The following is a 26,977-nucleotide window of genomic DNA, read 5'->3' on the forward strand; positions in this document are numbered from 1 at the left end:
AATACCTGTCGCATGGTCGGATGGTCGGTGACTAAACCAGCTCCCCCACCAGGCTGGCCTGGTGAGGAGGGTGGCTAGACACCCTGTAGGATGAAATACAAGACCTGTCAAAGGGCGGATGACCCCTCTGTCAGGGTCAACAGCCATCTAGCAAACAAGCCTGGAAAGGGCATCCCTCGCATCGAAGCTTGGTCTGGCCATTCACTGCAGCAGAACTTCCCCCAGCCGTCTTGGACCCAACCAGGCTGCTGGATCGGGGAGCGGATGTCGAGAGGGTGGATCTGGACCGGTGCAACGCCCTACTCACCTAAAATCCACTCACGCACACGGTTCCTTTCTGAGGAGTGAAAGGAACCATCATCACCCTATGGGATGGATAGCCAGAGATAGAGAGAGAGAAAGATGTCGCTTGAAGACGGTTCAATGTTTAATTCATAATTCCTCAGTAAATGAGGAAGCCCATGCCTGCATTCAGGAAGTGATCACCATTTTACAGCATGAGTGCCAGGCAGTAACCATCTCCATTATAAGACGGCCGCACTGACATTCCTTAATGTTCTGTTGTCTTTACACATCATAAGACCATAAGGCATTGGAACACAAATAGGCCATTAGGCCCGTCGATTCTACTCCGCCATTACATCATGGGTGATTTACTATCCCTCTCAACTCCATTCTCCTGCCTTCTCCCAGTGAACTTTGCTGACCTGACTAGTCAAGAAGGTACCAACCTCTGTTTTAAATATACCCAATGACCTGGTCTCCGCAGCTGTCAGTGACAATGAATTCTACAGTTTCACTACTCCTCGGCTAAAGAATCTCCTCATCTCTGTTCTAAATGGACGTCCCTCTATTCCGAGGCTGTTCCGTCTGGTTCTAGACTCCCCCACTTGGAAACATCATCTCCTCATCCGATCAATGCCTTTCGATATTCCACTGGTTACAATTAGATTCCCCCTCATCCTTCCACACTCCAGCCAGTACAGGTGCATCCAGGAATCATTCTCATTAAAATCAGGTTTAATATCACTGGTTCTGTTCGTTTTGATTCCTCTCTGGACTTTCCACAATACATCACGTATTTTCACTGATCAGGGGATTAAAACCGTTCACAATATGCAAGTGTGGTCTGGCCAGTGCTTGTTCTTTTATTCTAATCCTCTCAAGATGAACACTAACATTTGTTTTTGCCTTTCCTAACACCGACTCAACCTGGAAGGAATCATGCACTAGGTCTCCAGAGACTCTTTACAACTCTCAAAAATAGTCTATGCCTTCATTAATTTTGCCAAAGTGTCTGGCCATGGATCTCCCTATACTACATTCCAATTGCCACTGATTTGTCCATTTTTTCATCGGTCTATGTCCTCCGGTGAAATCCCTGCTTCCTCAATGCTTCCTGTCCTTCCCCATATCTTCGTAATGTGCGCAATCTTGGCCATAAAGCCGTCAAATCATTGACATAATGGAAAAAGAAATTCTCCCAAAACCAGCCCCTGCAGAACACCACTGGTCACCAACATTCAACAAGAAAAAGCCCTATTTGTTCCCACTCTGTGCTTCCTGACAGTCAGACAAAATCTATCTGGAGATAATCATGGATCCTCCATCCTTGCTAGTATCTCTCTTGTCCTACTGTCGTCCCCGTCTCGTTAAACGGAATCATGTGGGGCGCCTGGTCAAAGGTCCTCGGGAAGTCCAAGTAAACAACTTGCACTGACTCTCCGTTGCAACCCAGCGTGCTGTTCTCTCAAAAATTTCCAGCAGGTCTGTCAGAGGAGAATTTCTTCCGTGGACTTTGGCCTTTTTTCATCATGTGCATCCAAATACCCCGAAACCTTATCCTCAATTATCAACTGCTGACATCTTCCCAAACGGTGTTCACACTAACTGGCCTATAATCTGCAGAACCATTCCAAAATCTAGTGATTCTTGAGTGATCATTACTAATGTCTCCACAATCTCTTCAGTCTCCTCTTTCAGAAGCAATTGGGTGCAGTTGATCTGGACTCATCTATCTTCAGAACTTCCAGCTTCCCGAGCGCCTTCTCCTTAATAATTACAAATACACTCACTTCTGTCCCCTGACATTCTCAATTATCTGGCACGTTCTAGTGTTTGTTACAGTGAAGACTGACGCAAAATACTTACTAATACCTTCCGCCATTTCCTTGTCCCCTGACAGTACCTCTCCACTGTGATTTTCCAGCGGCCCAAAATCCACTTTCTTCTCTTTCACTCTTCATATATCAGGCGAACCTTTTGCTAAGCTATTTTACTTTATTCGATAGCCTACTTTCATATTTCATTCTTTCTCTACTTACAGCTTTTTAATTGCCTTCTGTTGGTTTGTAAAAACATCCCAGTCCTCCAGCTTTCTACTATATTTTGTGATATTCTGTGCCCTCTCCTTTTCTTTTGTGCTGCTTTGACAACCTCGTCAGCCACGGTTGATCATCCTCCCTTTAGAATAATTCTTCATCTTATTGATCATTTGTCCTGAGCCTTCTGAATTGCTCCGAGAAACTTCAGCCACTCCTGCACTGCCATTGTCCCTGTTAGTGTCATTTCCAAAATTATATTTGCCCAGCAACTCTCCCTTGCCTCTGCAATTCCTTTATTCCACTGTAATACTGATACATCTAACTTTAGCTTATCACTCTCAAACTGCAGTGTGAATTCTGTTATTTTCTGATCACTGCCTCTTAACGGTTTATTTACAGACAGACAGACATACTTTATGGATCAGGAGGGAAATTGGGTTTCGTTACATTTGCACCAAACAAGAATAGAGTAGAAATATAGCAAAATAAAACGAGAAATAATTAAAAGATAATAAGTAAATTATACCAAGTGGAAATAAGTCCAGGAACAGCCTATTAGCACAGGGTGTCTGACACTCCGAGGGAGAAGTTGTAAAGTTTGATGGCCACAGGCAGGAATGACTTCCAATGATGCTCAGTGTTGCATCTCGGTGGAATGAGTCTCTGGCTGAATGTACTGCTGTGCCTAACCAGTATATTATGGAGTGGATGCGAGACATTGTCCAAGATGGCATGCAACTTGGACAGCATGCCACCTGAAGCTCCCCAATAAAATCTGGTGCAGTACACAACACAGCCTTTCTTATAGTGGGCTGAACCATAAGCTTCTCTCAAAAGCCATCCCGTAGGTATTCTATACATTCCCTCATTTAGTATTCAGCACCGACCTGATTTTCCAAAGCTACCTGCGTATTGAAATTCCCCATGACTATTTTCACATTCACCTTTTCACATGTCTCTTCTCTCTCCCGTTGTAATTTGTAGCTCACATCCTGGTTACTGTTAACAGGCCTGTATATAATTTCCATCAGTGTCAATTTACCTATGCAGTTTCTTAACATCTCCATCATCCAATCCGATATCAACTCTTTCTCAGGACTTTACATTTAAAATGACAACAGAGTCAACCCATCCCTTTCACCTACCTGCTTATCCTTTTGATCCAACTATAAACTTTATTCAGCTACAATTCAGTGATGCCCACCATCCATTTTCTTTTGCTCTCTCTCTCTCCCCTCTCTTCTGTTCTTGTTGGCACATCCTGTTGATGTAATGCTGCACATTGACAGATCAAGGAAATTATTCACATTGAATCTACTGCAGGGTATCAGTAAATACTTATTCTTACAGAATATTAATTTAGAAGTTCTTTCAGTTACTGTTTCTCTGTTAATGACTGAACCCAGGGAGAATGAGGCAGCAGCCCAGTGACTGCATCTGTTCTGAAGCTACCGGGACCATGAACAGATATTTTCCTGCACATTCTCCATGTCTGTCTGTCTGTCTGCTCCACAATAAATTCATTGTTTTCCTTTTGTAGAAAGTCACTGAACTGACAGAGAAGGGAAACCGGACAGAGAGTTCCAGACTCTTCCTCAGTTTGGTGATGGGCAAAGGCTCCCGGGCCCGGAGGGCGATGTGGGAATCCTTTCTGATGTGGAGGACCGAGTTACCGAAGTTGGACAGAATACTGAGGGAAATACAGGAACGAGGTACGTTGAAACCACGCACTGAACACAAGGGCATATTGAAATAAACATTTTAGTTATATTGATTATTTTAGCTCTGTTTCCATGGATTTTTTAATATTTAAACAGGTCCTGATCCACAGGAATACATGAACATCGCCCAAGGGTTATCTGAATTACCCACTCAACTGATCGGTGAGTGATGAAATGCTCAGTTCAAACCAGATCTCAAGTGTTAGTCTGTGACTTGGCAAAACCTGGGAATGAAAATTCGCCATTAGCCATTCGCTGATCTCTGGATTCAAGTAACAATTCAAAGAATCTCTCTTCGCAGCCTGAATATTCTGCAATGTACTTTTCTATTAATCCAGCTGTTGGTTCTGCTGAAGCCTTCACTCCAAGTCCTAATGCTCTGGGAATCCCCGCAATCCCCAGGCAGGCTCCTGATACACTGTATGACCCAGTCCAGTGACTTTTCTATCTTCAGACCTTTCAGATTCTGAAGCACCTACTCCTTCGTAACAGCAGCTGCCCTCAACTCTGTCCGCAGATGTTCTTTACATTTTGGAATTCCACTAGTAACTTCCACGGAGTTTGTCTGCCATTTCCTTTTCACCTGTTACTACAATTATAATAACATTTTCAGCAGTCCGATATCGACTCTCTCTCTTTCTTTTTTCCTTTACTCTTTATATATCTGGGAAAGAGAAAAAAAATAAATTTTGGTATCCTTTCTTACATTATTGACCATATCCTTGCATTTCCTGTACATTCATGTATATCTAGGAGCATCTGTAATATAGTTGCCTCTGATGACCCAGACAGTAAATTCCAGCGTCCACAGCTCTGTGAAAAAACCACGCACAATTGCTGTAAATTTACCCCATCTCACCTTAACCAAATGCCCTCTGGTATTAGACACCAGTCTAATAAAACAATAACAAACAAAATACAGTTTGTTGACTCAAACTCTTATCTCTCAAACTTGTACACCTCAGTCAGATCTCTATTATAACTCCAGAGTGAACAAACCAAGTTTATCAAACCTCTACTTGTAGCACATGCCACCGAACCCAGGCAACACCCTGATGAACCTGTTCTGTACCCTCTCCAATCCTTCCAAGAGCTGGACAATCAGAAGTGAATACAATACTCCAGATGCTCCCTAAAACCATAAGACTTAGGAGCCATTCGGCTCAGTGAATCTCCTCCACAATTCCTCTGAACCCCATTATCCCGCCTTGTGTAAATGTTGACGCTCTTCTGAATCAGGAACATATCGACCTGCATTTTAAATATATCCAATGACATGTCTTCATCAGCCGTCTATGACAATAATTTCACAGATTCACCGCCCGCCAGACAAGAAATTTCTCCCAGTGTGGGTCTTCGCCAGCCAGGACAATTCATAAAGTTCTCAAGCATGTTAATTTTCTGTATGAGCCTCCCGTGTGGGACCTTGTCAAAGACTCTACCAATATACAAGTAGACAACATCCATGTGTAACTTCATCCATCACCTTTGTCACCTCCTGGAGGAACTCAATCAAGTTGTCAGGATGCAAAACCCATCAAAAACCTCGCTGCTGAACCCCAAACCACCTCAAGCATTCTCTCTTTCATACTCCCATGGGGCAGAAGATATAAAAGGCTGAGTATGTACCACCAGCCAAAAGGACAGCTTTCATTCTGAATTTATAAGATAGTCACCTTCTATGTTATTATTAGCTCTTAATAATAGCATCGTACATCTCGTAACTAATAACAACTCACTTAGATAACTACAATATACTCTGAGGAGAGCAGAAAGAATACCGTTCGGGTATAAAACAGATTACTGCATGTAATTCTATTTCAAACAATGTAGAAAGCAGAAATCTTTCAGTGTTATATTGTCTATCAAAAAAATATTTGATTCTCTCCCTCACATGGTTAAGAGAAGTTCCAAATATATATAAAATTCATCCAATACTTGTGAAATATCTACAACAACTGATGAAGCATTGGCGTAAATAATCATCCTATTAACGACCACAAAGGAACAACCACCATTATCAAAAGAAATTGAGGGATTTTCCAGAGCAACTCACTAAGCCCACGAAGATGGTTTAGTCTAGCTTTATACCCGCTCATAATTTATTGAAACGGACAAAAATCAGGTATCAAATCAGAAAAAAATCTTATACCTTGTCACAGCTGCACATTGACGAATTGAAATTATTTGCTCTTACATCAGTAAAACTAAAACTAATAATCCAACTAATAGGACTAATTTCCAAAGATATAAGCACGAACTTGAGACTAGAAAAGTACAGAACATGAAACATAAAGAAAGGTGCAATAGAGCCAGTAGAATATCAAACAGAGCATCAAGATACAATGCAACAGAATATGAAACATATATTTAGGATATCAATTAGCAAAGAAGATAGATAATCGTGTAATAAAGGAAAACCTTCCAACAAAATTTACATAATGGCTGACGAAAATCTGAAATTACATCAAGAATCCTGCAGTAGTTTAGCTGAATCTCATGACTTGCACAAGCACAATCAAGTGGTGGACGACATTCACAAATGTCTTGCTTAAACTACAACTGATGAAAAACACAGTGATTACTATAAGTACAAACCTGCTCCACTTTTAGAGTTTTTGAGGCCTCTGTTTGTCTTGTGAGATCATGGATTTGCCTTGGAAGGAATGGGAGTACCGGCAGTTGCCCATGCTGAAAGGTCCCCCCTCTCCACGCCACCGGTGTCCTCGCAGAGCAATGTGTGGTTAAGTGCTTTGCTCAAGGACACTACAGTGCCTCAGCTGAGGCTCGAACTGGTGACCATCAGATCACTAGACCCACGCTTTAACCAGCGTCCTGGCCACCTGGTTAAAAATTAGAGTCCTTCATATCATACTGTGACCGATCATTGTTTCAGATAGGATAATCCATGGTAACCATTCGGATATAATTTTACAGGAAAAACAAGCAAAAACAACTTTTTAAATATATATAGCCATTCCAAACACACATACAGAAATGTATTAGTAAAACCACCAGAAAGATGCTGAATTAAAAAGGAAAAATGAAAGATCTATGGAACGCAAACAGGTTATTCATTATCCCAATCGTAATATCGATAACTGGTATCATCCCAAGGGCTTTACACAATAGCGTTAACCAATTAGGCCCACACAGCAATACTTGTGTAAAACTTCGAAAACCCACAATACCATACACCACGAGAATAGTCTGAAATTTCTTATCAATTCAGACTTGGCCATGCCGTACCTCAAATTTTACCAGTTTATGCTAAGAAAATTAATAATAATAATAATAATAATAATAATAATAATGATAATAATAATAATAATAACTTATTTATAAAGCACCTTTCATCCAGACGATGCCTTCAAACCACATCACAACAGGATAAAGTGCAAACTAGAAAATAAAAGACAAAATGTTGTCAGTTTTAATATACACTTCAGACTTCTGCACAGTACTGTAGTTTTAGGTGTTGAATTCTACAGTTTGTGAGCATAGTTCCAAAAACAAAGCCCTGACCTCCTTTGGCCTTTTACCTTATTGTCTGCCTGCACTGCATTTTCTCGGCAACTGAAACACTGTTTCCCTGAACTATTCTGTTCTGTTTGTCCTTGCATGACCTCATTGCGCCAATGTGATGTAATGATCTATTTGGTTCGCATGCAGAAAAGCTTTCTATATTACTGTGGTGTATGTGACAATAATAAAACAATTTATCGATTTACTGTTGTCAATAGTACATAGCCCCTTGCTTGCTTAAGATTGGGGTTGTAGTGGGGATGAGCTGCCACGACCTATTAAATACTCCCAGTGGCGTGCGACTCAAATAGCCTCTGACAACAAAGTCCAGCTCCTGGCCTTCACGTGTGGGTTAGCCACTAAGCCTGGTGGAAGTGTTTCTTCTGACAGGAGAAAGGATAAAGGCGGGTAACTGGTACCTTACAATCAGTCGCTTTGGGCAGATAGGGCTCGTCAGCTGTGATTTTCAGCTCACCCAGGAGCAGGAAAACGCTGATCTCAAAACTCCACTGCCCTGCAAATGCGCCTCTCATGGGGAAGAGTTTGGGAGTAAATCCAGTGGGAAAATTCTTGACCTGAGGCCCCTAAGCAGTGTTAAATGGTATTCAACGCAGACTGGCATGTCCTGCGACACCTCCGGTGCCAAGCTGTGTCAGTCTCTGCCATTCCTTTGTGTTCATCAGATGCATGGAGAGAGGGAGCTTACCACATCGGCAAAAGCTTCCTCTCCATATCGGAGTGTCCCGGCTTGAAGGGTCAGGGCATCCACGGTCGACTCTGACAGACGGAGGCCTCATTAGACAGACCCCCACACCCCCACAGCAAGACTGATGAGTAGCAGTTGCCAAGACTTCACCATCCTCTCCCACAAACACGATGTACATCACTGAGACAGACGCTTGTGGTTTCTTCCATTAACAGAGATTTCATCTTTCCACCAATCCTCCATCACTGCGACTGAAAACTACCGATTTTCTTTCTTGTCATTCCGATGGGTTCTGGATCCGCAAATTCACTCTGATTCTCCACTAGATGCTGCCTGACTTGAGTATTTCTCACATATCCTGCTCCTGTTTTGATGAAGAGCAGTGGACACCTGTGACTCCCCAGTGTGCAGCATTGTCAAAATGCAGTGTCCTGCTCGCCATATGTCCACACCAGATCAACATTAACATCATCTGTTAATGATGCAAACAATGTTTTAAATATAGTGACATGTTGTTGGAATGGGAGTGCAGTCAGGATTGCAATAGGATATCAGAGGAATGTTCACCTTCACAAGTCATTAGTGTCAGAATATGAAGATTGGACATTTTCTGGGACTTTCCTCACTGTCAATTCCGGTGTCTGTGAAGAGAACTTTACTTTCTCCTAATATCCATGGAAGTATGAAATTAATTTGTGTAATCTCCAACACTGAATGTTGAAATGAAGTTATAATATTCTTTGTCATTTGAGCTATTTAACAATTTTACTATGTTCTCTGTCCCCATGGAAGATGTTCAACAGAAACACAAGGAGACTCTGCGGGCACAAACTGAAACACTGACAGTGAACACGATCCTGATGAGGGAGAAGGTGAAGGTTTTCCAGCTGGTTGATCGATACGCTGAGCTCACGGTCATTTCTACTGTTCGAGATCGGAGACTGGTGGAGCATGAGCTGCTGGCAAGAGGCAGAGACCACGAGGAGTGTAGAGAGAAACATCTCCGCGGAGAGCTGGAAAAAATCCGGACTGATCAGTTGTTCCAGAGCAGCTTTTCGCGAAGTAAATCGAAATCTGGGAGTTCGGCAGCAGTGGCCGGAGTCCCGGGGATCGGGAAAACAACAATGGTACAAAAGATTGTTTATGACTGGGCCACGGGGAAAATATACCAACAGTTCCAGTTTGTCTTCAGTTTCAAATTCCGCAATTTAAACACCATTAACTGTAGAATAAACCTGAAGGAACTGATTCTGGATCAATATCCTTACTTTGGGAATATCCTGAGAGAGGTCTGGAAGAACCCAGATGGATTGCTGTTTATATTCGATGGTTTGGATGAATTCAATGATAAAATTGATTTTGCTGACAGTCGGAGAGACACAGAACCTCGGTCCACATGCACAGATCCTGAATTCAAGTGCAAGGTGTCTGACATTGTGTACAGTTTAATCCAGCACAAGCTGCTCCCAGGGTGTTCAGTGCTGGTGACAACCCGCCCCACTGCGTTACATTTATTGGAAAAGGCGGAGATTGGGATCTGGGCTGAAATTCTGGGATTTGTTGGTGAGGAACGGAAGGAATATTTCATCAGACATTTTGAAGATCAGACGGTGGCAGCAGCTGTTTTCAAACACGTGCAGGAGAACGAGATCCTGTACACCATGAGCTACAACCCCTCCTACTGCTGGATCCTCGCTCTGGCACTGGGCCCCTTCTTCACACAAAGAGTCAGCGACCCGCAGCGTGTTCCCAAGACCATCACACAACTGTACTCCTACTATATTTACAACATCCTGAAAAACCACGGCCGTGAGATTGAGAACCCCCGTGATGTGTTACACAGGGTAGGTGAAATGGCCTTCAGAGGAGTGTTTGATAAGAAGATTGTGTTTACAGATGGAGATTTGATCAACTTCGACCTGCAGCCTTCCCAGTTCCTGTCCGGGTTCCTGATGGAGCTTTTGGAGAGAGAGGATTCTGCCTGCTGTGTGGTGTACACATTCCCACACCTCACCGTCCAAGAGTTTGTAGCTGCAGTCGCACAATTTCTGAATCCACATCCCGGGGATATCCTGAAATTCCTCACCACAGCCCACAGCATGACAGATGGTCGATTTGAGGTATTTCTCCGTTTTGTTGCTGGTCTCTCCTCCCGAATAACAGCTCGGGGCCTGGAGGAGTTTCTGGGTCAATTTCCTCATCAAACAACCTGCCGGGTGATTGACTGGGTGAAGGAGGAGGTTAAACGCCAGGTTGGAAACACAGAGAGTGAAGATGGTAAAAGGAGCCTCCTGAACACATTGCACTACCTGTTTGAGTCTCAGAATCGTGGACTGGCTCAGGCCACACTGGGATCTGTGGAAACACTTTCATTCAGTGGAATGACACTGACGCCGATTGACTGCACGGTCCTGTCTCATGTCATCGGATTCTGTGATACAATAAAACACCTCAACCTGCAGAGCTGCCAAATTCAGTGTGAAGGAATCCAGCGGCTGGGACCCGGGCTGCACACGTGCCAGGAGTTGAGGTTACTTGATTTATCTCTCACTCTGAACTATGAAACTGTTCCATTCTCTTGTTTCATTGTAAAGGAATTTGCGTAAAACTGTACTAAATCAGATTGTGAAGAATTGTGACAAATGCCCAGGGGTTCGGTCAGAAATTCCCCAAGGACAGGAGGGTTCTGTGGCTCCTTGTGAAGGGATGGTGGAGACTTCATCAGATCAGTGAACAACGGCCATTGGTTTAATGGTTGTAAATCACAGGAATGGCCGAGTTTCTCGCTGCCTGTGACACGTCCATTGACAATATTCCTTCTCACTGTTACTGACAACCAGACCGACACTGACTGCAGCAGGTGGGTCAGAGATTCACACCCCCTTCCCGGTGAGGAACAAGAGATCGTCAGCAGTCCGTTTAAGTGAGAAGGAAAGAAACACCATTTGGAGATTGTCCTCCCCTGCCCTTCCCCGGAGGTGACTATCAACATCAGTCCACCTGTGTGACTATACTCACTACCAAATACCCGGACTCTATGGTGGCATCTTCTCTGCCGATTGTGGGCATCCGTACAGACCAACTCTTCCTGTGCAATCTATTTCTGCATCCTCTCATCTTGTGGGATTATCATTTCCCATTATTATCCCCTTCCTCCAGATAGATCTTTCTTATCCATCCCACTCACTCCTGTGGGATCTCTCTTCCCCAACCCCCTTCCCCCTGTTGGAACTCTCTTCCCAATTCCCATTCCCATTCCTCTTGTGGGATGTTTGTTTCCTATGCCACTTCCTCCAGGGGGATCTCTGATACCCATCCCCCTTCCACCTGTGGGATCTCTCCTCCCCACCCACCCTCCTACTGTGGGATCTCTCATCCCAAACCCCCTTCCTCATGTGGGATCAATCTTCCACATCCCCATTCCTCGAGTGGGATCTCTCTTCCCCATCCCCAGTAATTCTCTGTGATCTCTCTTCCCCATTCAGCATCCTCTGGTATGTCCCTTCCCCATTCACATTCCTCTTGTCGGATCTCTCTTCCCGATTCCATGTCCTCCTATGGGATCTCTCTTCCCATCCCACTTCCAACTGTGGAATCTCTCATTACTATCTCCCTTCCTCCAGTGAGATCTCTGTTCCCCATTACCCTTCCTCCTGTGGGATCCCTCTTCCCCATCCCCCTTCCCCATCTCCCGTCCTCCAGTGGGACTTCTCTTCCCCATCCCCTTTACTCCTATGGGATGGCTCTTCCCCTTTCCTCCTGTGGGATATTTCTTCCTGATTCATTTCCTACTGTGGGATCTCTCTTCCCCAACCCCCTTCCAACTGTGCGATATCTCTCCCCATCCACCATTCTCCTGTGGGGTCTCTATTCCCGATCCCCCTTCCTCCAGTGGGATCACTCTTCCCCATCACCCTTCCTCATGTGGGATCTCTCCTCCACCATCCCCCTTACCCGTGTGGGATCTCTCTTCCCCAACCCCCTTCCAACTGTGCGATATCTCTCCCCATCCACCATTCTCCTGTGGGGTCTCTATTCCCGATCCCCCTTCCTCCAGTGGGATCACTCTTCCCCATCACCCTTCCTCATGTGGGATCTCTCCTCCACCATTCCCCTTACCCGTGTGGGATCTCTCTTCCCCAACCCCCTTCCAACTGTGCGATATCTCTCCCCATCCACCATTCTCCTGTGGGGTCTCTATTCCCGATCCCCCTTCCTCCAGTGGGATCACTCTTCCCCATCACCCTTCCTCATGTGGGATCTCTCCTCCACCATTCCCCTTACCCGTGTGGGATCTCTCTTCCCAATTTCCATTCCTCCTCTGGGATCTCGCTTCCACATCATTCTTCCTCCTGTGGTATCTCTCTTCCCCATCCCACTTCCTCCGGTGCGATCCCTCTTCCCCAATCCTGGTCCTCCTGTGGGATCACTCTTCCCCATCCCCCATCCTCCTATGGGATCTCTGATTGCCAACCCCATCCTCATGTGGGATCTGTCTTCCCCATCCCCCTCCCTCCTTTGGGATCTTATTTCCCATCCCTATTCCTCCTGTAGGATCTCGTTTACCCATCCCCCTTCCTGATATGCGATCTCTCTTCCCCATCCACCTCCCCCTGTGCGATCTCTCTTCCCCATCCCCCCTCCTCCTGTGGGATCTCTCTTCCCCATCCCTCTTCCTCCTGTGGGATCTCTCTTCCCCACCCCTGTTCCTCCTGTGGGATCTCTCTTCCCCACCCCAATCCTCCTGTGGGATCTCTCTTCAACATCATCCTTCCTCCTGTGGGATCTCTCTTCCCCATCCCCTTTCCTCCTGTGGGATTTCCGATCGCCAACCCATTTCTTATGTGAGATCTGTCTTCCCCCTCTCCCTTCCTCATGTGGGATCTCTCTTCACCAACGCACTAGCTCACGTGGGATCTCTTTTGTCCATCCCCCTTCATACTGTTGATCTCTCTTCCCCATCCCCCTTCGTCCTTCATGTTTTCTCTCCCTATATCTTCCACCATCTCCAATTGACATTTACCCAGTTACTCACTGTGGGATTTTCTCCAATTCAACCCTGCTCAACGGCCCTCTCACATCAGCAACATTTTTCTAATAAACGGGGAATGTGACAGAATTTGTGGAGTTTACAGCGTCACACTGACAGACTAAATTACTGACATTCAGTTAATACCCTGGAGCTGGGCATTGAGGGACATTGACAGTGATGGGAACTCCGATCAGTGATTTACTGAAGTTTAATGTTTCCTGAAATATCCGAGTGAGAGAAATTCCCTCAGACCAACGGTTTGAATCACTTCGTTCATCAATTTGGCTGTTTCTGTTTAGACTTGGGGCGAATAAACTGGGAGATTCAGGAGTGAAACTGGTGTCTGCGGCTCTGAGGAACCCGGAGTGTAAAATACAGAAACTGGGGTAAGTACCAGACTGTGGGAGATTGTGTTTACAGTCACCGGGTGTCTGACACTGAACGTTAATGTGATCAGTAATTGTATTACTGATATTCGCTCGGGATTTGTACCGTCTCTTGTCTCTCTGTGTCCTTCACCGTCACACTGTCTCTCATCTCCAGGCTGAACGATGTCGGGCTCACAGATGCTGGTGCCAAGGATCTCGTCTCTGCTCTCAGTACAAACCCATCACTGACGGAGCTGGACCTGGGTAGTAATAAACTGGGAGATTTCGGAGTGAAACTGGTCTCTGTGGCTCTGAGGAACCTGGAGTGTAAAATACAGAAACTGTGGTAAGTACCAGACTGTGGGAGATTGTGTTTACAGTCACTGTGTGTCTGACACTGAACATTAATGTGATCAGTAATTGTGTTACTGATAAACACTGGGGATTTGTACCGTCTCCTGTCTCTCTGTGTCCTTCACCCTCACTCTCTCTCAACTCCAGGCTGCACAATGTTGGTCTCACAGATTTTGGTATCGAGGATCTCGCCTCCGCTCTCAGAACAAACCGATCACTAACGGAGCTGAACCTGAGTCACAACTCGTTCACAAACCGATCTGTCCCCGCTCTCTGCCGCCTCATATTGACCCTCCCGAGTCTGAAGTGGATCGGGTGAGTGTTTGTGTTAATGCTCAATGTGATAAAATATCAGCGGATCCGCGGGTTTTCTGGTGATATTTGCCTATGAGTGTTTTTGAAACACTAACCCAGGGAGGTCAAACTCATTTTAGGTTACAGACCGGATTTGGCAGAATGCAACTTCATGCAGGCTGCACGCGCACAGGCTCCCACAGCTTTCGTTGCCTCCATTTTTTTTCAACCTGCTCTTTGCGATAACTGTAAAGTGTTTCACTTTACGAATTTCGTTTCTTATGAAGATAATTTCCTAGCAGCATTATTTTTTATGATTGGTATTAACTTACAGTAGTAGGCTACAAGAAAGTTGTGATGAGAGAGAGAAAAAACAATGCTATTTTGTTTTGGTGCTAAGATTGATTTGGGAGCCACACCCTTTCCATTAATAAACCATTTGAAATCGAACATTAGCAGACACAAATTTAGACCTAATGAAACAAATTGTTAATGCAGGCTACACAACTGCACCTAATTTTTATTAGCCTGCTTCCAGCAAGCAAACTCAGACAATTAACACATTTAGCCTCTAATTTTTATTGAAGTGATCACATTTACAATAATTGAATAGTCAGAAAATGAATGAGTCACAATATTATGACACTCAATATTTTATAATGCATTTTGCTTACATGTCGCAGTGCATCGAACAGTGTCACATTTTTCACTTGCTGTTTCCAGACACCTGACATCTCTTGGCTTTAACCGGCCAGTCAATATTAGGGACCAGTTTCTGGGCAGTTGTGATTATCATAATGTCATTTAGATGTCTGTGTGTCAGCTGCAAGCGCAGCTTGAATTTGTTAATCTTCATTATGGAGATGCCTACTCACAGATATATCTTGTCCCGAACATGCAAAGGATCTTTGAGACAAAGTCTGTCATCTCGGGGTACATCAGTCCCAGATATTGATAGAATGAATCCAGACCCACAGTCTCAAATCTGTATTTCAAAGTTGAGTTACACTGAATTTCAATTAGTTCCATTTGGAGTTCCTCCGGCACATCTGATGCTGCGGTGACGGCAAACGGCAAAATAGTGAGAATTCCTTCTCGAGCTGAGGGAAGGCTTGGAAGCGATTCTGAAACTCACTTTTCGACCGTGATATTTTGTCCTTGTACCTGTCCATATTGTCATTATTCCCATGAGCGACACGCACAGACTGCAAAGAGGGGAAATGAGCTGAGTTGCTCCGGACAGCTGCATCCCCCACAGGCCTAATTTAATTTGAAAGGCATGAATGCTGTCGTAGTATTCCATAAAAAATTGTTGCGGCCTTGCATGTTAACATTAAGCACATTTAAGTGCTCTGTTATATCCACCAAAAATGCAAAATCATGAAGCCAGTCTGGGTCATCCAGCTCTGCCACTGGCTTCCTTTCTCGTTCATGAATAGTCCAATTTCCGCACGTAATTGAAAATAAAAACTTTTGAACACAGCCCCTCTGCTCAACCAGCGGACTTCTGTGTGGTAGGGGAGGCCGTGTCCAATATTACTTTCGGACAAATGAGTTTCAAATTGCCGATTGTTGAGTCCCTTGGCTATAATAAAATTAACTGCTTTGATAACTACATCCATGACATTGTCCATTTTCAAGCTCCTGCTACATAATGCCCCTTGGTGTAAACTACAAAGAAAATTCCAGAATTTCTGCTCTGGATTTTCTCTGAGTTTCACAACAACACCTGCCTTTTTCCCGACCATGGACGGTGTATCATCTGCTGCCACGCTGACAGCGTGACTCCAGTCAACCCCCAGTCTGTCCAAGGTCTCGTCGAGGCTGGAGAAAACGTCGTTCGCCATTGTAGTGTTTGCGATGGGCACCATCTCCACAAACTCCTCGGTGACGGTCAAAGACGCATCAACACCACGAATAAATATTCCAAATAGAGCTACATCAGTCACGTTGGTGCTCTCATCAATTGCAACAGAGAAGGCAATAAGTGACTTCACTTTGTCTTTTAGTTGACTGCTCAAATCTCCTGCAAGGTTCCTGATTCTCTCTGCCGCAGTATTTCTTGACAAGCTGATATTACCAAAAGCCTGTCTCTTCTCAGGGCACACCAGCTCAGCCGCCGTCAGCATGCATGCTTTGATGAATTGGCCCTTTGAGTATGGCTTCGACGCAGCAGCTATTTTGTTGGCAATGATATAGCCGGCCTTGACGGCTCCACCATGAGTCTCTCGACTTTTGTTGGCAATAATATAGCCGGCCTTGACGGCTCCATCATGAGTCTCTCGACTTTTGTTGAACACTGACTGTTGGTGGTAGGTGCTTATGCACAGCGGGTGGTTAACTGCCGCCTATAGTTTTATAATTACACACAATAAGCTGCTAGTGCAGCAAGCGACACAGACCGCGGTGGAAAAGGGCGGCTGCCGTACAGATACATATAAATGGTGGTGAATATACTTCTTTATTCCCCCAAGTCATCCCGCGGGACGGTAGTTTGACACCCCTGAATTAACTCCAGTCCCCTGCTATTGATACTGTTGTCTGATCTGTTTATTTCATCGTTATTCTTCCATCTGTTTCAGGCTGTACGGGAATCGGTTCAGTTGGACCGGGGAGAAGGAACTGAGATCTCTGCAGGAACCCAGACCCGGACTGACAGTGGAACTGTGAACATCTGAATGTGTGAACATCCCCGCCCGCAGGATGGGGACATTTTAGCCGATTCCCCGCCCTCCCCTTTAACGTCCAACCTTACTTTTAATGGCCGAGCACCAGGTTTAATTCCGAACGGTTCAAATGGAACTGGCTTCACTCTCTCTGACATCGGAAGCGTTCCTGCAGTGACGTATTTCCGCCTGCTGTCCAGCAGTGCGGCCTCCGTCGGATGTGCGCGTTTGAGGCTTCCCCACGTAAGATCCGGGAATTCACACAAACAGGAAGAGCCCGGGGCCGGGGCTCAGTCTGGGAAACCGGTGTCCCAGGATGGGATTATCCCAGGAGATAATCCTTTTGTTCACATTGGGTTGAGGACCGTGCCAATTGGCAGACTGGCCAATGTAATGGTGTTAATTTGACAAATACCTTAGAAATGACACTAGATCCAGGACACAGCCCCCAAATGTAATTTTAATGATTTCCCCGGTATGGAGCGAAGGTGAGATCATTCAATCTGTCACCGGTTGTCGTCGGTCAGTTAATTGTGTGTGACTGTGAGTGAGTCGGGAGCAGTTTATTAATTCCCACACGTCAGCAGCTCACACATTGTTTAATTTACATTTGTCATAATGAAATCAATAAACCGCTGTAACTTCCTGTCTTGGTGTTGGATTTGAGTCTCATTAGAGGAGATACAGTGACCTGGGGGATACTGCTGCCCGGTGAACTGCAATAATGGGTCTGAGCTCCTCATACTGGTACAGCAGCGTCTCAGTTCCAGGCTGAGGGATGTCAGTCTGGCGGTGTTTGGTCCCCAGGATCTCCTCACTCCCCATCCCCATCCAGGCTGTCCACCGTTTCCCCGCACCCATACGTGTACTATCCTGACCCCTACAGTCCTGCGCACTCTCCTTGCTCTCACAGCCAAAAACGACAAAAGAGATTGGAAGCTAATATACTGTTTAATATCTGACCTGCGCCCACAGAGGTCGTGAAAAAGAGAATGGAACAGTAGCAAACAGCATGGGGTGTCAGAGTGAAGCTCCGTCTGCATCGTCCCATCAATCTCTCCTTTGGTCAGACACAGATCAAAGTACTCTCCACAAAGAGACATCAGATATTCCTGGGGTCAGAAATAAAGTGAAGCCTCCTCCTCAAAATATCATCACACTCTCCCAGGGTTAAAGCACAGAGTGAAGCTCCATCTGCATCTACACAATTCCAGGGACAGAACCACACTGCAGCTCGTTCCACCACCATCTCGCCCCGACTACCTCCCTCGACACCTACCTATCAAATAGTCCCCCGTCAGAAACTCAGAGAAGCTCCCTCCGCAGCATCATATCACACACTCCCCGGATCAGACATAGAGTGAATCACCCTCCACACCGTCCCATCACACACTCCCGGGGTCAGACACAGAGTGAATTTCCCTCCACACCATCCCATCACACACTCCCGGTGTCAGACACAGAGTCAATCTCCCTCCATACCATCCCATCACACACTCCCAATATAAAACACACATTGAAACTCCCTCTGCAACATTCCATCGCTCACACACAAGGGCAGACACAGAGCGAAGCTTCCTTCACACATCCTTTCACACGATCTCCCTCCACACCACCTTACCTCACACTCCCTGGAGAATGCTCTCTCATCTTCTTTCCATTAAACACTATAGTTGTTGGACACAGGGTGAATCTCCCACCAGCCCAACCCATTACACATTCCCTGAATCAGACACAGAATGCAGCTCCCTCCAAAGCTTCTCATCAGACACACGCCGGCTCAGACGCAGAGTGCAGAGTGCAGATCCATCTCATCACAGAATCCCTGGATAAGTCAAATTAATCTCCCTCCACACCGTCCCATCACACACTCCCGGGGTCAGACACAGAGTGAATCTCCCTCCAGACTGTCCCATCACACACTCCCGGGGTCAGACACAGAATGAAGCTCCCTCCTCACCGACCCATCACAAACTGCCTGGATCAGACACAGAGTGATCTCCCTCCACAGCGTCCGATCAATCACTCCAGTGTTTAGACACGGGGTGAAGTTCCCTTCATTACGTCACATCACATACTTCCCAGATCAGACACAGTGTTAAGTCCTCCACACTGCCACATCACACACTCAGGGGTCAGACACAGAGAATTCCCTCCACACCATCCCATGATACTCTCCCAGGGTCATCATTGAGAACATTTCACTCTGGCCTGTGCCATTACAAAAATCCTGTGTCAGACACAGAGTCACATCACAGTCACAGGGTCAGATGTTGAGATGCACCGCTCTACATCATACTCTACGGATCAGACACGGTGAAGCTCCCTACCCACTGTCCCATCACTCACTCCCGGATCAGACACAGGGTGCAGCTCCTTCAACACCATCCCATCACACACACCTAGGGTCAAACACACGGTGAAGCTCCCTCTGCACCGTCGGATCACACACTCACCAGGAACAGACACAGAACGAAGCTCCTTCCACACTGTCCCATCACACACTCCCGGGGTCAGACTGATGCACCATCAATAACTCTCTGAGACGTGAGGCGAGATATCGACTTTTATTGAATGGAAGAAAGAACAAGCAGCAATTGACCACCATGCTACATCCTGGAGACTGAGGGCAGGGCTCAGACCTCAATCGCCTTTATACCGGGGCCTGTGGGAGGAGCCACAGGAGCAGTCAGCGGGGGGGGCGTATCCAGACAGGTATATGTAGTTCACCACACAGATACAGCGTGGAGCCGTTCTGAATCATTTGGGAGAAATCGAGGAAAAACTGCTATATGAAGTTCGTGAGATCTTTGGAAGTGGCTCGAAATGTCTCTTGGACATCTGAGAGAGTGGTTGGGTTAGTGCGGAAGCATCGTTTGGAGTTTTTCTGCCAGTTTAGACTAGGTTTCTCGACGGCTGCGAACTGCATAGCACCCAGCTGTGACCGCTGGCAACTCGCCAGGAAGCCGATTCGTGTTTTAAAACCGGAGACAAATACCGTTGTTCCCCCACTGACATCGGGACAACCTCCTTCCGCCTTTATCGTCGTGACTCCCGTTCGGTGTGGGAGCCGAAACATCGTTTGAGACGTCTCGACCTCTCACGGCCTGGAAGTTCTGCAGGACTAACGGAGCCTTTCCTGGCGTTGGAATTTCTGGCGCCGGGCCAGCAAGGCACCGTTGAGTACAAACTTTTCCGGCCAGTTACTCAACTCGCTCCAGGACTTTACAACCAGCACCGACATATAATTCTCGATTCGGACACATAAGTAACATGCCGGACCAGTCTACAGGGAGTCGCAGGCCTTCGGGGAGTTAGGCAAAGGCGGCTGCCTCTCCAGCCTCGGACAAGGCCCTGTTTCGGTCGGTGAAAGTGGAACGCGGGGTGCAATGTATTTTGCGAACTGGAACTACCCTGGAAAAGTGCGCGGATGCCATGGAGGACTTGTTGGGGAGAGAGAGTGTTTTGGCCACTGAGAAAGAGTTCAGGAAGGCAGTGTTTTATCTGAGGAATGATGAGTTGGTGCATCGGACCCCCAGTAGGGGGATCACGGTGGAAAACATCTTACAGATGGAGCTGGTGACAGCTCCCACACAACGCATCGTCCTCGGTCACGTTAAGCCTTTCATCCCCAATGAGGACCTACTTCCTACACTAGCACGTTTGGGGCAAATAAGGTCAGAAATAACTGCCATCAGACACAAATTTGAGAGAGGCACCCTCCGTACCGTAATCTCTTTCCGGCATCAGGTATTCATACTGGAACGAGAGGACGAAGTTGAGGGCCGGTTTACTGTCCGGCACGAGGGATAGACTATCAGGTGTATTGGAGCTCTGAGCGCCCACGGTGCCATGCGTGCGGGGTGGTGGGGCACTTTCGGAGGGACTGTCCTAGCACCCGAAACCCTAGGGAGTCCACTTCTGGCACCAATGCCCAGATACCTCTGCCCCGATCCTATTTCTGCCCCTACCACTGTCCCTATTCCTCCATCTGTTCCAGTCCCTGCTCCTGCCCCTATGGTTCAGGTGGGAGATCTTGAGGCTACGTGCAGGGAGGTTCAGGCGAGGGTGGGGCTGGAGCCTGTGCGGAGCAAGAAAGTGAATAAGAAGTCCAAACACCTTAAGAAGTCTTCCCCCGGGACCGCAGAGCTCACGCCCATTTGCCCTGAAGTGGAGCGGGAGGCTCGGGGAAGTGCGCAGTTGGACGTGGTGATGGAAGCAGAGAGTACCGCTCCATCGGTGAATCCCGCACCTGTGTGCTCCTCCGGCTATAAGAGAAGGGAATGTTCCCCCAAGAGGGCATGGAATATACATGCGGGGGAGTCCCAGCAAGGGTGGGAATCCGGGTAAAGGTTGGTTTTAACCCTGAATCCCCAGATGTATCCACCAGTCCTGTGGTAGGTGGAGTGGCTGTGCCGGAAGCTAGTGCTAGCCCTGTTTACACAACTAAGTCAGACTTGGAGTACTTCACCCAGGACTTAGCAGTAAGCGCCTCCCTGGAGGCAAGTGTATTAAACAGTATGAGTGGAGAGGAGACCAAGCTCTCTCACTGTCAGCATCAGGCTGCCAGTGAATCCCTTAGATCAGAGCTGCTGGGGTCCCCTTCATACCTGTTTCCTGGGAAGGGTGATATAACCTGCATGCGGACCTCATCAACTAATGGCCTGCAGGGAGTCTCTGGGGATTATCTCTCCATCGTCGTAACTGTGGATAAGACTGATGCGCTGGTGGAGCGGGAAGGTTTGAGTGAGGTACCCGCTGCGCAGTGTGGGTTACAAGTGCAGCCACCTATTAGAACACATGAGGAGAAAGATGGGGGATCTGTCTGCAGTGAGGGGTTGGAGGGAGACTCTTTTGATAGCGAGACAATGGACATCCTCACCATTCCTGAGAAATCGCCGTTGATACCTGTGGAGGAAATCAGAGAGTTCATACACTCCTCTGTGGGTGCAAAGCATCGGCCTAAACTAGCATCGCTTCGCTGGCCGAGTCATCCTCAGACGGAAGGGGAAGAGGAATGCAGTGTCAAGGAATGACAGGCGGCAGCTGAAATCCTTCCTGGATGACCTGGTGAGGGACATCAGAGTGGAAAGCAGCCTCGCTCCTTCCGGAGACGGTGGGTCACAGGGTGACGTTGGCATCACTGGGGCCCGGAAAGCAAACAGCATTCTTGCTTCTTTTTCGGAATAGTGTGGTTGAGGGCGCCTCCGCTCTCACCGGGAAGGGTACTGGTGCTGAGGCCTGGTATACTCCCGACATGAAGCTCACTGTAGCTGGTCTAAATTTTAATGGTAGCAGGGGTTCTCTCCGCAGATAAAACAATATCGCAGTCCTCAGGCATGGGAGATATGCGGTGAATGACCTGTAGGGAAACCATCCCATCCCGGGAGACGAGTCCGCTTGGCTCCTGGAGTGGCCGGGAGGGGTCTACATGAGCCTCCTCAGCTCCAACTCTAGCGGGGTGGTGATCCTGTTGGCCTCGACCTTCCAGCCGGAAATGGTAAAAGCTCAGGATGACGTGCCCGGCCGCCTGCTCCATCTGGCTGTGCGCCTGGATGGTGAACCTCTGCATTTCATCAACGTGTATTCCCTGAGGAGCGGGGTGATCTGGGGGAGCACCCGACACACAGCGGCCACCGGGACAAGAGGGCCATCATGGAGGCGGAGAGCTTCTGGATGATAGCCTCTCCGAGATAGGGCACGGCCAGAATGTCCCGTGAGTTGATCCAGATGACCAGTGTGCTCGGGACGCCGGCCAACGAGACGGCAGTGACACTGCCACACACCGAAGATGCCCTCACCCGAACGGCGGCAGAGCGGGCGGCCGTCAGGATGGTCACCCTGCAGAATCGACAGGCCCCGGATTACCTACTGGCGGCCGTCAGGATGGTCACCCTGCAGAATCGACAGGCCCCGGATTACCTACTGGCGGCCGTCAGGATGGTCACCCTGCAGAATCGACAGGCCCCGGATTACCTACTGGCGGCCGTCAGGATGGTCACCCTGCAGTATCGACAGGCCCCGGATTACCTACTGGCGGCCGCCAGGATGGTCACCCTGCAGCATCGACAGGCCCCGGATTACCTACTGGCGGCTGATGGTGGTACCTGTGCAGTCATTGGTAAGGGGTGCTGCACGTTTACCCCTGACGTCTGGAGCAACATCACCCACTTGGCTGCTCACATTCGGGACTCGGTGGCAAAAATTCAAAAATCGAGGGACCAGCTCCTCCGGCACGACACCTCATGGGGAAACTGGTGGCCGTTTGGGTCCTCAGTGGGGTGGTGGGCTACTGTCATTCACTGATCGATTGCACTCAATCTCGTTATCATTCTGTGTGTATATTATGCTGTGCTTGTCAAACTATTCAGAGCACGTCTGCCTTTCTTTAGAAATAGTTAAGTGTAAGACTTCCATTAAGATATGTTACTTTCCTTCTCACTGCGTTACATGTAATGAATTGGCAGATTCAGGAGTGAAACTGGTGTCTGCGGCTCTGAGGAACCCGGAGTGTAAAATACAGAAACTGGAGTAAGTACCAGACTGTGGGAGATTGTGTTTACAGTCACTGGGTGTCTCACAGATTTTGGCGTGGATCCGACGGGTAGACTGTATTGGAGGGGTCGTGACTGTCACGTGACGAAACTGCCCACTACCTGGTCGGAAGGCACGCCACCTGCCAATCAAAGTTTGACCCCTCCTCGCCCATCAATGCGCACCTCACCATTGGTCCCTTTAATTAGCCTTCCTTGTACTTGGCCTCGAGCAATTGGCCTTTGTAATCGGCTTAATTCTGCTGGCACCCACCCATTACCCCCACTGTGAATTACCAGGGCAGGACCCTCCAGCCCTGCTGCACTATAAGGGATGCCACGTGTGCTGGACCCTTTCCCTTTGCCAACTCCGAGGGACCACCCTGCTTCACCCCAGGCTGAGAACCGTGGAACGGAGCTGGAGGAATTGTTGGTGAGCTGTGTATTGAATACTGTTGGGAGCGTTGATTACTGTCCCTAATAACATAGAGCCGAGCCTGCACAGAGTCAAGGGGTGGAAAGTATCGTATTGACTTTTCCCTTGGTTGTGCATGTGTGCGTGTACTTTGTTCCCAGGCGATTTTCCCACGTTCGATAGTAATTGTCGGTATGTGTTTTATTGCCGATCTGACTTTCCCCACGACTGCTGTAAATTGTGTGCGTGTTGCTTCTGTTGCCATTTTCCCACGCTTGACTTCTGTAAATAAAATCCTTTACTACCATTACTGTGTGTGTCCGAAGTCCTTGCCTTTGAGACCTACCGAATCTGTTTCCCCACTTAAACAATTGCTCAGCCAATTTACACTTTACTATGTTCATGCGATATGGGTGTTGTTTAATCGGTTTGGCTTGACCAATATCTATGTCATATACTGCGACCGTGGTTTGCTTGGGAACATCGGGAAATAAATCTTTAAACTTCAGAATTAATTCCTTCAGCTGATGTTCTTGCTTTGGCTGCAGGTGAGCCAACTTGTTCTCAATGTTTTCTAGAACAACCGAGTTCATTAGCCTAACTGGGACCACGTTTGGCTTGTGAAATGTCTCAGACGAGTCAATTGTTTCATTCTCAGGGTTGCCAGATTCATATGATTTGACAACAACACTCACTGCCTGTCAAAAAAAAGGCTTTATCATATTATCTGTAACACCTGTGTTAGTTTACGTCGGTCAGGTGTTTTAATAACATAATTCACATCATTAATTTGAGAGACTATTTCATACAGTCTGTTGAATTTCGCCTGAGGTGGATTCGTCAACATTGGAGAAAAAATAAGTTAAGATAAGATAAGATATCCCCCACCTGGTATTTTCTTTCGCAAGCCCGCTTATCAAACCAACACTTCATTTTGTTTTGAGAAATCTTTAAGTTTTGTCTTGCTAGAGTACAGGCCTGGTGTAGTTTATTTTTGAACTTCAAAACATAGTCTAACAAGTTAACATGTACATTCCCATCAACCCACTGTCCCTTTAACAAGGTCAAAGGTCACCTCACTCTGCGACCAAATACAAGTTCAAATGGACTAAAGCCCAGTGATTCCTGTACCGACTCTTACTGCGAACAAAAGCAAATATATTCCTTCATCCTAGTCTTTTCCATTTTCAACACAGTGTCTTTTGTTGGCGTGTGCGTGCGTGCCTCCGATTATGTATTTTTCAAGCCTTTACAAGGCACGGAGCGAGAGAGAGAGATTGTGCGATACACATTATGTCTTAATCATTGTTTTGAGGGTAGAATGAAATCTTTCTAGAACCCACTGTGATTCCGGATCGTACGCGGACGATGTAATTTGTTTAGCTCCCAGTTCATAAACTACCTGCTGGAATAATCCAGATGTAAAATTACTTCCTTGATCAGACTGAATTTCTTTAGGCAAACCAAATAAAGTAAAAAAAACTTGGTAACAGCCTTCACCACAGTTTTAACTTTAATATTTCTGAGAAGTATTGCCTCTGGGAATCTGGATGCAGTACACATAATAGTTAGCAAATACTGATGGCCAGCTTTAGTCTTTGGCAATGGGCAAACTCAATCCAGGATAACTTTAGAAGAGGGTTCACCGAATGCAGGTTTAGACCACAGTGGGGCCACTGGGATGACCTGATTAGGTTTACCCACAACTTGACAAGTGTTACAGGTTCTGCAAAAGGTCACAACATCTTTCCTCAAATTAGGCCAGTAAAATTATTTCATAATCCTGTTTACAGTTTTATTCACTCGAAAATGTCGACCTAATGGCATACTATGGGCCAAAGTTAAAATTTCAGCCCTATAAACTTTAGGAACTACAGCTTTGTGAAAAATTGCCCATTCCTCACTCGCTGGTATAGCAGGTGGCCTCCACTGCCTCATTAACACTCCATCCTCGAGATAATACCTTACTGGCACTTCCTTAATCTCATCATCTGAGACAGCTGTTTCTTTCAAAGCTTCAATCTCAGGGTCTCGGTTCTTTTCTGCTATAAACTCCTTCCTACACTGGGATAAATCTTTCTCATCAGACTTGCTACCTGAATCCTGTTGAAACAATGAAGGCAGAAAAGTCCCTGACAAGTCATCATAACCTGAATCCCAATTTTGGCTATCATGGGTATCAGAATCATGCTGCACAGAACTGTCTGTGTCGGCAGACATTTTAGCCATACCTCGAGTTACTTTGAGTTACTGCGCAGGAAGGATAAATGTTAAAATCCATCTGTGGGTCGTCACTGGTTGGCTTAGTTGTCAACTACACTACAGGAACAACTTTACCATCTGCCAGGTCATTCCCTAACAGCAAAGTAACATCTTCCACCGGTAAACTGGAGCATAATCCAATCTTAACAGGTCCAGAAACCAATCCTGACTGTAAAGTTACCTTGTGCAATGGCACAGAAACCATGCCACCCCCAATGCCTTTAATAAGATTTATCTCATCAGTGTCAGTCTCATCACCAAACTTTACAACGCTGTCTAATATAAGTGACTGAGAAGCCCCAGTATCTCAAACAATTTTCACTGGTAACGGGGTTGACCCTTCCTTTACTAATACAAACCCATCTGACATAAAATGATCAAACCCCTTCTTAACTCGGTCAGACCTCTCAGTCCTTAACTGAACCTCAACAGAATGTTCAGAACCCTGTGGGTTTATAGGTGCTTCAACATACTGAACACAGGCATTTGGGACTGCCTCCTTTTCCTTTTTCTTCTTCAGGATGGAACAATTAGCCATCATATGACCAGCTTTCTTACAATCGTAACAAGTAAGACCAGAATATTTCTCCTTCAACTGCTTCCCTTCATCCTTACTGTTGTCACTAGTCACAGCTTTAATTTCTGGTTTACCCTGCTGATCCCTGCTATTCTTTTGGAAGATCTTATTTGGGGTAAACTTAACCTTATGAGTTAAAGCAAACTAATCTGTTAATGTAGCAGACTCCCGTAAAGTGGCAGCATCCTTTTCATCTGAAT

The 26,977-nt window shown here is 46.5% G+C and overlaps 2 protein-coding genes across 3 annotated transcripts in view; one reads left to right on the forward strand and one right to left on the reverse strand.

The window, feature by feature from the left end:
• LOC140722117 (NACHT, LRR and PYD domains-containing protein 3-like) overlaps positions 1-17,638 on the forward strand; it is a 73,282-nt gene extending 55,644 nt beyond the window's left edge. For both annotated transcript variants that reach the window (XM_073036913.1, XM_073036914.1), the window contains exons 9-15: positions 3,865-4,036; positions 4,142-4,207; positions 9,069-10,806; positions 13,608-13,694; positions 13,852-14,022; positions 14,178-14,345; positions 16,907-17,638. In XM_073036913.1, the coding sequence (XP_072893014.1) occupies positions 3,865-4,036; positions 4,142-4,207; positions 9,069-10,806; positions 13,608-13,694; positions 13,852-14,022; positions 14,178-14,345; positions 16,907-16,994 (2,490 nt within the window). In that variant the 3' untranslated portion in view covers positions 16,995-17,638. The remainder of the gene's footprint in view (positions 1-3,864; positions 4,037-4,141; positions 4,208-9,068; positions 10,807-13,607; positions 13,695-13,851; positions 14,023-14,177; positions 14,346-16,906) is intronic.
• Positions 1-26,977, reverse strand: part of LOC140722122 (uncharacterized) — a 129,585-nt gene that overhangs the window by 93,349 nt on the left and 9,259 nt on the right. The window lies entirely within an intron of this gene.

This window comes from Hemitrygon akajei, unplaced genomic scaffold (assembly GCF_048418815.1).
Source record: "Hemitrygon akajei unplaced genomic scaffold, sHemAka1.3 Scf000069, whole genome shotgun sequence".
NCBI classification, from domain to species: domain Eukaryota; kingdom Metazoa; phylum Chordata; class Chondrichthyes; order Myliobatiformes; family Dasyatidae; genus Hemitrygon; species Hemitrygon akajei.